At 36.9% G+C, this 12,573-nt stretch overlaps 5 protein-coding genes across 10 annotated transcripts; 2 read left to right on the top strand and 3 right to left on the bottom strand.

Annotated features, from left to right (window-relative positions):
* Nucleotides 1-1,997: 1,997 nt before the first annotated feature.
* On the top strand, nucleotides 1,998-3,925 carry LOC105313442 (uncharacterized). 2 transcript variants are annotated; one of them, XM_019998845.1, is made up of 3 exons: nucleotides 1,998-2,821; nucleotides 2,873-3,178; nucleotides 3,237-3,925. In XM_019998845.1, the coding sequence occupies exons 1-3, from the start codon at nucleotides 2,038-2,040 to the stop codon at nucleotides 3,794-3,796; spliced, it is 1,650 nt and encodes a 549-aa protein (XP_019854404.1). In that variant the 5' UTR covers nucleotides 1,998-2,037; the 3' UTR covers nucleotides 3,797-3,925. The 2 variants fall into 2 exon arrangements, with proteins under 2 accessions (XP_019854404.1, XP_011405185.1); XM_011406883.2 differs by having other exon boundaries at nucleotides 2,870-3,178.
* Nucleotides 3,926-4,121: 196 nt separating this feature from the next.
* Nucleotides 4,122-5,632, top strand: LOC109583467 (caspase-3-like). 3 transcript variants are annotated; one of them, XM_019998840.1, is made up of 3 exons: nucleotides 4,122-5,001; nucleotides 5,055-5,129; nucleotides 5,184-5,632. In XM_019998840.1, exons 1-3 carry the CDS (start codon nucleotides 4,146-4,148, stop codon nucleotides 5,534-5,536), a joined length of 1,284 nt encoding a protein of 427 aa, XP_019854399.1. In that variant the 5' UTR covers nucleotides 4,122-4,145; the 3' UTR covers nucleotides 5,537-5,632. The 3 variants fall into 3 exon arrangements, with proteins under 3 accessions (XP_019854399.1, XP_019854398.1, XP_019854400.1); XM_019998839.1 differs by having other exon boundaries at nucleotides 5,052-5,129; XM_019998841.1 differs by having other exon boundaries at nucleotides 5,052-5,129; nucleotides 5,215-5,381.
* Nucleotides 5,592-6,733, bottom strand: LOC109583468 (bypass of stop codon protein 1-like). Of its 2 annotated transcripts, none has more exons than XM_019998843.1 (4): nucleotides 6,631-6,733; nucleotides 6,293-6,493; nucleotides 6,036-6,242; nucleotides 5,592-5,990 (listed from the first exon to the last, which is right to left on the bottom strand). In XM_019998843.1, the coding sequence occupies exons 1-4, from the start codon at nucleotides 6,689-6,691 to the stop codon at nucleotides 5,698-5,700; spliced, it is 762 nt and encodes a 253-aa protein (XP_019854402.1). In that variant the 5' UTR covers nucleotides 6,692-6,733; the 3' UTR covers nucleotides 5,592-5,697. The 2 variants fall into 2 exon arrangements, with proteins under 2 accessions (XP_019854402.1, XP_019854403.1); XM_019998844.1 differs by having other exon boundaries at nucleotides 5,592-5,976; nucleotides 6,037-6,242.
* Nucleotides 6,734-6,824: 91 nt separating this feature from the next.
* On the bottom strand, nucleotides 6,825-9,328 carry LOC109583466 (uncharacterized). Its single transcript, XM_019998838.1, has 10 exons — nucleotides 9,217-9,328; nucleotides 8,961-9,167; nucleotides 8,733-8,912; nucleotides 8,485-8,676; nucleotides 8,268-8,438; nucleotides 8,026-8,217; nucleotides 7,794-7,976; nucleotides 7,555-7,743; nucleotides 7,316-7,507; nucleotides 6,825-7,260 (listed from the first exon to the last, which is right to left on the bottom strand). The coding sequence occupies exons 1-10, from the start codon at nucleotides 9,260-9,262 to the stop codon at nucleotides 6,992-6,994; spliced, it is 1,821 nt and encodes a 606-aa protein (XP_019854397.1). The 5' UTR covers nucleotides 9,263-9,328; the 3' UTR covers nucleotides 6,825-6,991.
* Nucleotides 9,329-9,486: 158 nt separating this feature from the next.
* Nucleotides 9,487-12,322, bottom strand: LOC109583464 (uncharacterized). 2 transcript variants are annotated; one of them, XM_019998836.1, is made up of 10 exons: nucleotides 12,221-12,322; nucleotides 11,970-12,173; nucleotides 11,724-11,900; nucleotides 11,423-11,629; nucleotides 11,204-11,374; nucleotides 10,974-11,156; nucleotides 10,397-10,573; nucleotides 10,156-10,346; nucleotides 9,923-10,099; nucleotides 9,487-9,802 (listed from the first exon to the last, which is right to left on the bottom strand). In XM_019998836.1, exons 1-9 carry the CDS (start codon nucleotides 12,261-12,263, stop codon nucleotides 10,019-10,021), a joined length of 1,434 nt encoding a protein of 477 aa, XP_019854395.1. In that variant the 5' UTR covers nucleotides 12,264-12,322; the 3' UTR covers nucleotides 9,487-9,802; nucleotides 9,923-10,018. The 2 variants fall into 2 exon arrangements, with proteins under 2 accessions (XP_019854395.1, XP_019854394.1); XM_019998835.1 differs by having other exon boundaries at nucleotides 9,487-9,793.
* Nucleotides 12,323-12,573: the final 251 nt, after the last annotated feature.

Below are 12,573 nucleotides of genomic sequence, written 5' to 3'. Positions count from 1 at the left end.
CGGATTCTCAACCTTCTGAGCATAATACCAGCACAAGTCCTAACGATAATAATAATAATAATAACTATTAATTAACTGAGTCAATTAATTAGCAAGTTGTGAATATTAATGAGGCTTACGGCCATTGGTTTCATGAGAGTCATTTCTTCGTGGACCCTAAAACTCATATCCTACGGAAAATTATAATAATTTACAATTTACATTTCTAATTGTTATTACTGATTACAGATACATAATGCAAGTATATTGGAGATTTTGGTAAATATAATGTCCATAATTATTATGATCATTCATTCTTACTTGAACTTTCTCCGCACAGAAATTGGCAGTTGCTACGACAAGGGTTCCTGTAGCATACCTCTTGTGTCTCTCTCTCTCGTAAATCCTAATCATTTCCTGTCACATGATGACATTATTATAACTATTAATAACTATTAATGAGCCACGCCTACCCTCTCTTCCTCGGTCATTGATTTCTTAGCCTTTACAGGTATGATAGGAGCAGAAGCCGCTCCCCCTGGTCCCATCTTCTCATAACCTCCTATCTCATAATCTCTTATCTCACCGGGCGCGGCTTGTTTCGGTTTCGGAGGAAGAGCTGGAGGCTCGTCTAAAAATAGAACCATTGTTACTATATTTAGAACCACCCACACACTTTATTACCTTCTATCGGTTTCAGATAGTTCGAAGGTACTGTTCCAATTTTGCCACTTGAGTTCCTTCCAATGTACCAATACATCTCCTGAAATAAATAAAGGATTTAAAATAAAACAACATTAACAGTTAGTGTCCTTACACCACTGGGACTGACTATTGTGATACGTTCATTGACTGAGAAACCTAAATCCTAAAAATAATAATAATAAATAATAATAAATAATAATAATAATTGATGATAATAATAATAATAATATATAATAATTAATAATAATATGGTTGCTTACTCCTGCTTGAGTTGCTTCATAGCTGTCAATAGCAATGCACACTTGTCCAGGCTGGAGAACAATCTAAGAGAGAGAGAGAGAGAGAGGGAGAGAGAGGGAGAGGGAGGGAGAGGGGGGAGGGAGAGAGAGAGAGAGGGGGGAGGGAGAGAGGTGATGCACAAGTATAATAATTGAAACTTGTTGTAATGCAGTTGAGATAAACAATCAATATAAACTAATGACACTTTCACTTTCAATAACTCACAAAGGAACTAATCAACAACAACAACAACAACAACGATAATATCAATAATAGCAAAGATATTAACAAATTATGATAAAGTCAGTTACACTACAGATGAACTTGATTGGTTATCATAATAGTAATGATAACAAAAGTTCAACTCATTCATCAATCCCTATAGTACTGACTGTACTGTACTGACCCCACACTTCATTGAGCTCAATAGCATAAAATAACTATATATAGATAGCACATTTCACACTGATAACGGTCTAGAACAGATACATCTACACGTACATTACCCTATCTAGTGTAATATAATGTGAAAATTTTTATGTGCAAATGCTTTCTCTATTTTTTGTGGTTTAGACAATATCATTACAAATAATTTTGGACTATGTATACCTTAGTTTGGGAAAATAAAACGCCACATCTTCCTCTCTCTCTCTGTCTCCATCTCACCCTTTCCAAAGAGCATGCACAGAAATATCATGGAAAGTAAAATGGCATAATGAATCGTGTGTTTTAAGCCCACTATTCAACTTTGCAGTTAATTGCATCTAATGGCAACAATTTCAGGCGTCTAGGTAACTGAGTTGCCATCGAGATTAAAGTAACCACAAAATTGAATAGTGGATGGTGTTTACCATAATAAACAATGTAAAGTGTTTGTCTCACTTCATTTTCTTCGTCCGCCATTCCTTGAAACTTGAGAGGGCTTTCTTTCTTCCTTTCTTTCTCTGGTTTCGCTTCAGTTCTGGGCAGCTCTGGGCCTGACTGATTAAAAATACCACTGGGATAGGAGTGGCTCATAGCCTAGCCCCTGCCCATAGGCATAGCTACACCCATCATTGCTATCAGCAATTAAAGATGGCTAGAGAGACTGTTCTAGAGGAACTGTTTGAAGCAGCCCCAGAAGCTGTAGGGCTAGCAATGATTATAACAAACGACTACAAGGACAACCCAAAGTATTCAAACCTAGAAGCTACAGAAAGTGATGGAGCTTCAATGGCTGCAGCCTTTACAGAGCTAGGCTACACCATTGTCCATAAACACAACATCACGGGGCTAATCCTGGCAAGTATTTTAAGGAGAACAAGCAATATCCAATACCCAAAGTCTTGCAAAAGGATAGCTTTTGTATTTGCTGGCCATGGACGAAATGAGTCTAAATCTGAGACCACTCTATTAATTATGAATGATGGAGAGAGTATAACAATAGACTTCATTGTTGAGACCCTTTCTCCTCGTGATCCTGGTAATGCAATCGGTAATAAGGTCCGCATGTTCTTCATTGATGCTTGTAGAGGAGATGGCAAAGACGAAGGAAGGCTTGTACCTCGAGGTGGGGATTGTATAGAAAAGCAACGGCTATCAAGCAATGCTGCTAACTACTTGCTTTGCTTTTCAACACTTGCTGGTTTCCAGTCTTACGAAGTAAAAGAAACTGGTGGAGGGTCTCGGGGACTATGGCTGCCACGCATTGCCAGAAATCTGACCACTTGTGATGATTCAATTGGTGACATTCTGGTAAAAGTAAATGAGGAGCTTTCAACTGAGTTTCAAGACAAAGAGAAGTATCCATATATGATGCAACCAGTTTTGACCCAGACACTCAATGAGTCAGTGTTCCTGCTAAGGGAAAAGCCGCAAGGTAAGTCAGCAAATTTTTACTACTGATCTTTACTGCAATTACTATTAGCAGGACTAAGTGTAAAGCACACAGCTAAAACAACAAGTAGTGATAAAGATCAAAGATCAAATTTGTATCACCGTGCTACATCCTTGCCCACCAAACCTAGTGCTGGTCAGGCATCCAGGCCTGAATTAGCAGCTGCTTTCTCACAACAAACACACGGAGCTCAAATCCACACTTCAGAACAGTCTCTACCTCCTGTATTTGCTCAGTCAACATCACTGCCTGGTGGAAATTTATGCGTAACTCCGCCAAGTCGCCAAAAGTGTCAAGTGGAAGCTAGGGAAGGAGCAACGAGCTTGCCATCAAGAATAGGTAAATTTAACTGTTGAAATAATTTTTCCTTCATTATACATATTTTAATTATTTTTAGAATTAGTACAACGAAAAGCACCACTCCCCGATGACAGTGGTTATTACAAAAAACAGCTTAATGAGTTGATGCAGAAGAAGATCATTAGTGATTCTTACACTAAAAGTTGGAAGGTAGTTCCCGACCCCAAGATTCAAGGTAAATTTAAAGCCACAGTTGAGTGTGTGCTGCTAGTTGGTGACAATAGCACTGTCTCTGGAGATAGCAAGGAATATTATGATAAAAAGAATCTTGCTAAAGAAGCAGCAGCTGAAGATGCTGTTAGAAAAATAGAGAAAATATTACCTAGAGCAGCTTCAGCAAGCATAAGTTCACCGCCACCAATAGCCATAGTTAGAAGTGATATACCAGTACTTATGAACAAGCAGAATCTTAACAATCATTTTCAAGGGGAGCTACGGGATAGTCTACCAATCTATGATACAGTGCCAGTTGACAGTGGATTTCAATGCAGTATAACCCACAAACGGTTTGGCATCAAAGCAATTACTGGTGACGTGTGCTCTTCAAAGAGAGAAGCAGAAGACAGTGCTGCATCTAAAGCATTGAAACACTGTTAAAATATTAGAATTACAATAATATGTATGTCATGTAATTATAATCAACTTATTATTATTATTATCATTGTAGTATAAATATTAAAAACTTCTATGCATGTAGTAATGAAGACATGCATGTCTTAAACAGAATGTCTACTAATAATAGCAGCATACTATGCATGTAGATAATAAACATGTCAGCACATTGTGACAGTTTTCTGTCTCTAGTGGTAATTATAACATGAATCTCATTGACTAACTTTCCCTTTGTAATCTGACACTAACCTACAACCTGCTGATAAAGCATTGCATTCCAGGTATAATCACTGAAGCAGACACTATTCATTGAGGAGTTCCTTTGTAAAGAAAGATGGCTGAAGCTGCTGTAGGTTTGTCTCCTAAAGATGAAGTGGAGAGATTAGTATCATCTAAACCTGATGCTCTAGGCATTGCTCTTATTATAGCTAATGACTATCAGAACCAACCAAATAACCTTCGGTATATTGCTGGCCCACACAAAGATGCTACCAAAGCTGTGTCAGTGTTTGAATCACTAGGCACTGTAGTTTATAAAGTCCTCAATGCGACTGCCGAGGAAATGAGAAGATCCTGTCAGGCTGTAGCTCAGTTTCATTATAATCGAAAGTTTCAGTGGATTGTCGTCGTGTTTTCTGGTCATGGAAAGGCTGATGGAGTGATCTTGGGACAAGATGGAAACCCTATTGGTGTTCAACTTATCGTCAGTCTCTTTCAGCCGGAGTGCTCAGTACAAAACGCTTGCATTCCTAAAATATTTTTATTTGACATGTGTCGTGGGGAGGAAATCTTAGGAAGTGTTTTAGTGCCAAGAGGTGGTTCTATAATTAAACCTGAGGTATTACCTAAAATAGGTAACATGTTAATTGCCTTTTCGACTCTCTCCAACACAAGAGCATTTGAATCAGAAGAAGGTGGAGTTTGGCTTTCTCGTGTTCTTAAACATATAGGCCAAGATGAAAACTCAATTTGTGACATACTAAATGACGTTAACAAAGAAGTGAATGAGGCTTATCAAGATCCGAATTATAAAGACGCAGGTACTGGTAAACAGGCGGTGCAGCAACCAGAACAAATAAGTACACTTCATGGCAACGTGTACTTCCTGAAAGAAGCTAAAAGTAGATTCTTCAACCAGGAAGAAGAGATGATGGAAACTCAGGATCAACTACAAGAAATGAGTTTAGAAGGTACATGAATATAAGAATTGATATTGTTTTATTTATTATTTTTAAAATAGCAGCAGCTAAAATGGGAAATGGTCCAACCACAGTTTCAAGAAACTCTGGAAATTCAAGACTAAACAAATCGCTATCAGGTAAATTGCAGCTGTAATATATCTCATTATTATTATTATTATTATTATATTCAGATCAAGGAGCATCTATCCAACCATTGTCTAGGTCACAAGCTGAAAGGTCCCAGTCTGTACCACAAGATTCATCACCTACTTCTCTTCAACCTACTGCCATTCTAAACTCCAAGGACCCTCCTGCCGTACAACTGAAAAATTTACTCGTTGATAGAAAAAAATTAAAGCATCCAAATTACGTTGAGGAAGAAGACCCCAAAAAATCTAAGAAAAAGTTTCGATGTGAAATTTATCATAGTGCTTTTGCTGAAAATCCAATTGTTGGAGATTTTTTCCGCGATAAAAGTAGTGCTAAACAAGATGCTGCTAAAAAGGCCATGCTCTTGCACCAGGAAAATAAACTACTTAAATGATAATCTCTACACTTGTACTTACTATTTAGCTTGTCACTAGTTTTTATTCATAGTATTTATAATATTAGTATAAAAATAAATTATTTAAAAAACTTATGTAGTAATAAAGATATACATGTCTTAAGCAGAATGTCTACTACTAATATCAGCAGCATGGACAGTTAATTATGAAAGCCACTCATCTCCACTGGTCTTGGTTCCTTTGGTTTCTTTGGCCCTCTCTTATAAATGCAGACAGCGATAATAATAAACACTACTATCACTATTATTATGAGCAATAGGACTGCACCACCAGTAGCAACACTAGCAATGAAACGGACATCAAGACTTTGAGAACCATCTGGCGTTGAAGAAGGAGTGTTAGTACTTCTTGTTGAGCTGCTGGTTGATCCTACTGTACTAGTACTGGTTGTCATAATGAAAGAACTGGTAGTGGAAGTAGCTGCACTAGAAGCTATAAAAGGATAAATATAAAATAAAGGTATGGTATATTGCTTACTTATTACAGTACTTGTAGGAGCTGGCCTAGAACATTGAATATATATGTTTCTAGTGCCATTAATGCAGAATTGATCTGCACTAGGAGTCACTGTACAACTCCCTGTATTAACTGCATTTGGTGGACATGTTAAGTTACTGTAGTACATAGAGGGCTGTGGCAGTGTAGCATACAGAGACATATTAGGGGAAAGAAGAACAATACCACCTATAATAAGAATGATGATTATTTAGAGTAGCTTATATACAACAACTAACTATTGAATCCTTTTGAAGTACATACAAGATTAGCATCATCATTTCCAAAGCTGTCATCTTCATCACACAATGACACAAACTCTCCATTCCAACACCATACAGCAACACCTGACACTAACTCCTGTCCATTGGATACTGCAGTAACATTACTGTACAGACTGACTCCTGGAACATTGCAACTTTGAGCATCTGCTGAATAAACTAAAGATTGAAAGTGAGATTAAAGTGTATGTCTACCATCATTGGGTGGGGCTCATGCAAGCATAGCTATACCAGTAAGCAATAGTACCGTTAACATAATGTGAATTGATTTCTAATTCTACAGAGAAACAACTTACTAGCGAAAGAGCTCAATATTAATATAATTCCTAGTCTTATTACTTGGCTTGTTTTGTTCATCCTCTTTTGTTTTGAATGGGTGTGGCTACTCACCAAAAAAGGGCCCGGCTGCACCAGTAGAGGTGATGGCCCCAAGTTCATTATGAATATCATTAAAATGACACCCGATTCATCCTCAGCATCTCAGCTCGTGTTTCTAATTGACTCTCACAATAATGTTAATACCAAATTAGTGCATGCATTGTTAAAGTAAAGGTATACATGAGATTGGAATGGAGCTGCATGAACTGCAATAAAAAGGTCATGTATCTAGTAAGTCATGTAGCATAGCATTTATTAAAGTGTATAGTTTGTTTAAAATTAAAATGAAAAGGAGCCAGATCTACGCTTCCTAATAACAATGAATACCACTATAATGACAGCTGCTACTATCAAACCGACGACAACCAAAACTGCAATTGTAACCCCAACAGCTAGTCCGACTTTAGAGGAAGAGGATTCGGTTGGAGTGCTTGAAGGAGTGACACTGGCTCCTCCTGTTGTAGTAACAACACGTGTTGCACTTGTAGTGATGCTTTGGGTTGCAGTAGCTGTAGAAGTAGGAGCGCTAGTGGCAGTTGTTGATGGAGCTGTTTTAAAAAATGATTTATTCTTTAAATATTAGGATTAATAATGAGTCCTTACTTGTGGGTGTTCCAAGGTAACACTCAATCACTAGTTCCCTCAGTCCTCCAATACACTGAGTGTTGTTTGTCATTGTTGCAGTACATGAGCTAGTATCAGTTGCATTTGATGGACAAGAGAAGTTGCCGTAATATCCAACACCTTGTGGTCCTGGGCCGTATCTAGATGGATTGGGAGGACGAATAGATCCACCTATAAATAAAACAATAATAAAATAATGATATTTTATTTACACTTACCATCGAATCCCATCGAAGTACATACTAGATCGATATCATCAGAATCATAGTCATCATCATTTTCATTACACAATGGGACCAAATGTCCATTAATACACATCACAGCAATCCCAGATAACAGCTGCTGTCCAAAGTTATTACTGCTGAAATTAGTGAAGAAGGTAACACCAGGCATATTGCAGTTTTGAGCTGAAGTAGATAGTATATAGCAACACATTATTATGAAAGGAGTCACTTACTGTCATTGTAACATTTTACAAAGTACTCAAGTGATCCACCAAAACAACGTGAATCAGTAGCAAAGTTGGCATAGTCACCACAACTGTTGATGTCACTGGTGGGACAAGAGAAGTTAGACAAATAGACAACACCAGGAGGAGTGCCATTATAAACACTGGCATTGTAAGAAAGCAACTGCCCATCTATAAATACAGTTTAGTTTATAATGATTCATATTGTACAGGGACTTACATTGATAGTTCAATGCTTCACAGGCAAAGTTGATGATTCTTGGAGAGTTAGTTCCATCATTGCATACTCTTGTAGGAGCACCATTAGCACAGAACTGTGGAATACCAGCAATGTAGCTGCTACCACCTTCGACTCCAGAGTACTGATTGAACAGGAATACATCACTATGACCATCATCATCATCAATACACACTAGAAGAAGGAAAGGATCAAAGTGACTGGATCTTTGTATGTTCTTATACCTCTCTGACATGTAACAGTTGCATATCCATTAGAACCGCAGTCTCCATACATTGTGGTGTTAGTGCAGTTTTCTAAATCTGTACAGTCAAACCCAGTCACTACTCTACCAAGATCTCTCGTTAAGTTAAGAGGAGGAGCCATAACACCTGCTGGTCTACCTACAAACCCACCTGAATGCCAAAAAATAAAAATAAAAATGATACAATTTATTCTTACTTGATATTCCTAAACTATAAAGGCATATCCTTGAGACATCAATAGGACTCAAAGGGACACCACTGCATACAGGAAGAAAGCTTCCATCTACACAAATGGTTGGACGACCAGTCAGTGTAAAGAGACCAGGGCCATTTGATACATTGACGTAATTGTTAAGATCAGTTTCACCATAATAACATTCAGGGGAAACTATTTCATAAAAACAATAATTATAATATATATTTGCAACTTAAAAATGAACTCACTAAAACTACACTGTATACTAAGCAGTCCCCCACTAGCTGTACAGTTGCTCATTTGACTCCCAGTACAAGAAGAGTAGCCATTGGAGCAGGAAACATTTGTATAACTGTAGTCAAACACCTTTGGGGGGAAATCATTAAAACTATCAGGGTAACCAATAGAACCGTTTGGTGACACGAAACCTATTAGGAGAATGAAAAGGAGATTTAAAATTTAATAAATTAAATTACCTGGTAAGCCATAAACATCATCAACTATTGCTTGACAGTAGCTACCAGCAGTTTCATTAGAAACTCCAGCTGCACACACATCACCTATCTGACCATTAACGGTGACACCAATCACAAAATAGTAAGTAGTAACAAGATCCTGCATGTCACTTCCAGTGAAGTTGTAGAAAAGGTTATTATTAATTGGTCCATCACAGTAAACTTGAGCTATGGAGAATAAGAAATAACTCAAATGAAACAATAGGAAATCACTCACAGCTAAAAGCCAAAAAAACAGCTACAATACTTAAAAGTCCTTTCATGATTGCTTCAGTTGATGTGCCCTCTACTTGCAGTACAAAAGTGGGCCTGCCTCTACCTTGAACTGTAACTGAGTCACTCCACACTGTGATTATAATTATCATTATCTTCTTATATTGCAGAGCACTGCACTACATGCTAAGCACATGCTCTCATTTCACACTGAATATGTGCATGAGTAAAGTTAACATACGTTGTAATTATTACATGCTGTTCAACATGTGTAAAATTAAAGTCAACAACTTGTAGTGTCATTCATTGTATATTAAATAGACTAGCAATAAAAAACAACTAATTATTATAATAACTAACTAATACATTCACACCAAAATAGATATAAGGTGAAGACATTTAGACTTAAAAGTTAATGGACCCAGATCTTGACTTCCTAACTATCACAACAGCAAGCACAATAATGATAAGAACAACAATTGCAACTACAACCAGAACAGCAACTGTTACTCCAATAGCTAGCCCAACATTAGAATCAGTAGAGGTTGTGGGGGCTGATGAACTGGTAGGAGAGACTGTAACTGTACCCACTGATAGTTGATGCAATGATAGAAGAGGAGAGAGTATCAGAAACAGTAATGGTAGGTGGTTGAAGAGTAGTTGAAGAAGCTAAATATATGAAACATAAGAATACATTAATTGTCACTAACCACTTGGTGCAGGCCTCATGCATTGAAGTATGATGTTCAAATCTCCAGTGAAGCATTCAGGATCATCACTGGGGACAGCAGTACAGGATCCATCACTCATACAAGTAACATTACTGTAATACCCTGATGTAAGAGGAGGAGCACCATACAATGAATCAGAAGGACGCACAGTACCACCTATAATAATAATAATAATAATAAAGTTAATATTAGTCTATTTATTATTGTTTTACTAGTATTCCCATTGCTTGACAGACATTGGCAGCATCATCAGTATCAAAGTCTTCAGTATCTCCACAAAGAGCAGTATACTGGCCATTAGTGCATATAACAGCAACCCCAGTTGTAATCTCAGTGTCTCCATTAATCACTGAACTGATTCTAGTATAAAAGGTTACATTGCCTTCAGTGCTACATGAAAGACCTATGGACAACTATAATATTAAATATGAATAAAGAATTAGTTTGATATACTGTTGTTGTAGCATTCCACAGTGACATCCTTTTGTCCATTGTTGTAGCATTGCTCATTGAATGCGAAGGAGATGTTTTGAGCACAACCAAATTCATTGCAAGTGTAATTACTGAAGTATAGTATCCCACGAGGTGATCCATTGTAAAGACTAGCATTGTAAGGCAGCATCCTACCAGCTGTAGGAATTTAAAATTGATAATCGTAAATTACATGACATAAAATTGTGAGATAGAGATGATTGCATAATTATTTTTATGATTTTCAATTTTTAGAAAGTATGAACCAATTTTTACTTCAATTTTTTAAGTTACGGCCATTTTAAGAAAATGCCAAAATTCTGAAAAATCTCTGTACTAGATCTATTATATCCCATGAATTTTTCTAAAAATTGGCTCCAAAATTATCCCAATTTTTAATTACTTTTCTGATACACATTGACACCCTAATACTGTGTAGCAAGTTTGAGGTGATTCTGACTTCAATTTTTTGAGTTATGGCTGTTTAAAAATGGGCCAAAAACTACAATTGTCATTTTCATGAATTCATTAAAACATAGCTTTTAACATAAACCATTACCTTGATAGCCATACTGTATGCAGCCAATTGTTGCAAGATCTTGTACATTTGTTCCATCGTCGCAGATTCTAGCAAAAGTCCCTCCCAAACAGAACTGAAATATTCCAGCAAAATACGTCACTCCATCACGAGTTGTAGTGTAATTATTGTATAACATTGGTTGATATGTTTCATCATTACAAACTAAAAAAGAAGATGAATTTTTAAGATCAAAATACTTTTAACCATACCTTGCTGACAAGTGATGGTAGCATAGTCATCATTAGGACATTTCCCCATCATTGTCACATTAGTGCAGTTCAATAATGTAGTACAGGACAGATCAGTTACTACAACATCAATTTCTCTAAAGAAATCAATAGGTAGGGCTGTAACTCCATCAGGGGCTCCAACAAATCCACCTATTATAAAAAAATATTTTAAAATCTTATAAATTTGTTACTTCTTACCAAAAAATGCAAAAGGATTCTCGATATTTCTTAAACAAAGCTCTGACACGTCCCGTGGTGAGAGACTAGCTCCACTGCAGACTGGGGCATATCTTGCATCATTAGTACATATTGCAGGGTATCCTGTCTCATAGAATGCTCCATCAGGAGTTGTACTATTGACAACGTTATTAAGAATAGTGAGCCCAGGAAAGCATTCAGGAAATCCTATATGGTTTAGATTAGTAAAACAATACCTACATATCAGTTTACTTTACAACTAGCCAACTAGAAGTATCATTTTATATTCCAATATACTTACTGATATTACAGCGTATGGTCAAGAATCCACCATAGCCAGTACAATTGCTGACTTGCATTCCAGTGCAAGCTGTAATGTCACTGGGGCAGGCAAAATTAGCATAAGATGTGCTAAAGAGCTCGCCATTGATAAAATTGTAAGGAGGAGTAGCTACAGCACCAGTGACTCGAAGAAAACCTATATATATAGAATTAAAGAGAGAAACATGTGAAGTGATCAACCACATTGACAGTTTAATGAACTCACCACTTCCTTCATCAATAAGCTCTTGCCTGCAGAGCTCGTTAGCTACTTGATCAGTGACTCCACTACTGCTACAAACATCCCCAATGTTTCCATTAAGGATTGCACTAACTCGATAATACAAGTGTATCTCGCCTAAAGTCTCATTTCCTGAGATTGAGGTGACATTGAGGACAAAGGGGAAGGACTGAGAGCTGACAGCAGTCACTGTAGCTATAATAAAAGTATCATGGCTAAGGTATAAACCCACTTACCACTCAGAGCTAGTAAAAGAGACACAATCTTACATGTAGACATTTTTTGCTGCAAAGCTAGCTAAGAAAGAATGCAAGGGCGTGGCTCAGTTAGCTTCTAGCATTGGTTACCAAAACAAAACAAACATGACTATAAAACAATAGAAATTCAACTAATGCAACGATAATACTAACAATAATAATAATAATAACAATAATAATAGTAATAACAATAGAATAGTAATAATATATAAACGGAAGAGAATAAGAGACACTGTCCTAATCTAAGATTTAGCTGGCTTTATGGAAATTGGTATGACAGCACTTTTACGTTTATTCTTATACACTAGCACACCAACAACTGCCACTACAAC

This window comes from Amphimedon queenslandica, unplaced genomic scaffold (genome assembly GCF_000090795.2).
Source record: "Amphimedon queenslandica unplaced genomic scaffold, v1.1 AMPQUscaffold_13304, whole genome shotgun sequence".
NCBI lineage: Eukaryota > Metazoa > Porifera > Demospongiae > Haplosclerida > Niphatidae > Amphimedon > Amphimedon queenslandica.
The sequence above is the reverse complement of the archived record's forward strand: the minus strand, read 5'-3'. Positions and strand labels throughout refer to the sequence as shown.

Excerpts from the sequence above, each read along its gene's own strand:
- LOC105313442 (XM_011406883.2), top strand. The coding sequence starts at position 2,038 with ATGGCTAGAGAGACTGTTCTAGAGGAACTGTTTGAAGCAGCCCCAGAA. Across the intron at positions 2,822-2,869 it reads GCTAAGGGAAAAGCCGCAAG|CAGGACTAAGTGTAAAGCAC; the intron begins GTAAGTCAGCAA and ends AATTACTATTAG. Across the intron at positions 3,179-3,236 it reads GAGCTTGCCATCAAGAATAG|AATTAGTACAACGAAAAGCA; the intron begins GTAAATTTAACT and ends AATTATTTTTAG.
- LOC109583467 (XM_019998839.1), top strand. The coding sequence starts at position 4,146 with ATGGCTGAAGCTGCTGTAGGTTTGTCTCCTAAAGATGAAGTGGAGAGA. Across the intron at positions 5,002-5,051 it reads ACAAGAAATGAGTTTAGAAG|CAGCAGCTAAAATGGGAAAT; the intron begins GTACATGAATAT and ends TTTTTAAAATAG. Across the intron at positions 5,130-5,183 it reads ACTAAACAAATCGCTATCAG|ATCAAGGAGCATCTATCCAA; the intron begins GTAAATTGCAGC and ends TATTATATTCAG.
- LOC109583468 (XM_019998843.1), bottom strand. The coding sequence starts at position 6,691 with ATGAACAAAACAAGCCAAGTAATAAGACTAGGAATTATATTAATATTG. Across the intron at positions 6,494-6,630 it reads AATATTGAGCTCTTTCGCTA|TTTATTCAGCAGATGCTCAA; the intron begins GTAAGTTGTTTC and ends TTCAATCTTTAG. Across the intron at positions 5,991-6,035 it reads TCCTACAAGTACTGTAATAA|CTTCTAGTGCAGCTACTTCC; the intron begins GTAAGCAATATA and ends ATCCTTTTATAG.
- LOC109583466 (XM_019998838.1), bottom strand. The coding sequence starts at position 9,262 with ATGAAAGGACTTTTAAGTATTGTAGCTGTTTTTTTGGCTTTTAGCT. Across the intron at positions 8,439-8,484 it reads TTATAGTTTAGGAATATCAA|GTGGGTTTGTAGGTAGACCA; the intron begins GTAAGAATAAAT and ends TTTGGCATTCAG. Across the intron at positions 7,508-7,554 it reads TACTTCGATGGGATTCGATG|GTGGATCTATTCGTCCTCCC; the intron begins GTAAGTGTAAAT and ends TTTTATTTATAG.
- LOC109583464 (XM_019998836.1), bottom strand. The coding sequence starts at position 12,263 with ATGTCTACATGTAAGATTGTGTCTCTTTTACTAGCTCTGAGTG. Across the intron at positions 11,375-11,422 it reads GAATCCTTTTGCATTTTTTG|GTGGATTTGTTGGAGCCCCT; the intron begins GTAAGAAGTAAC and ends TTTTTATAATAG. Across the intron at positions 10,347-10,396 it reads TGTGGAATGCTACAACAACA|GTCTTTCATGTAGCACTGAA; the intron begins GTATATCAAACT and ends AGTTGTCCATAG.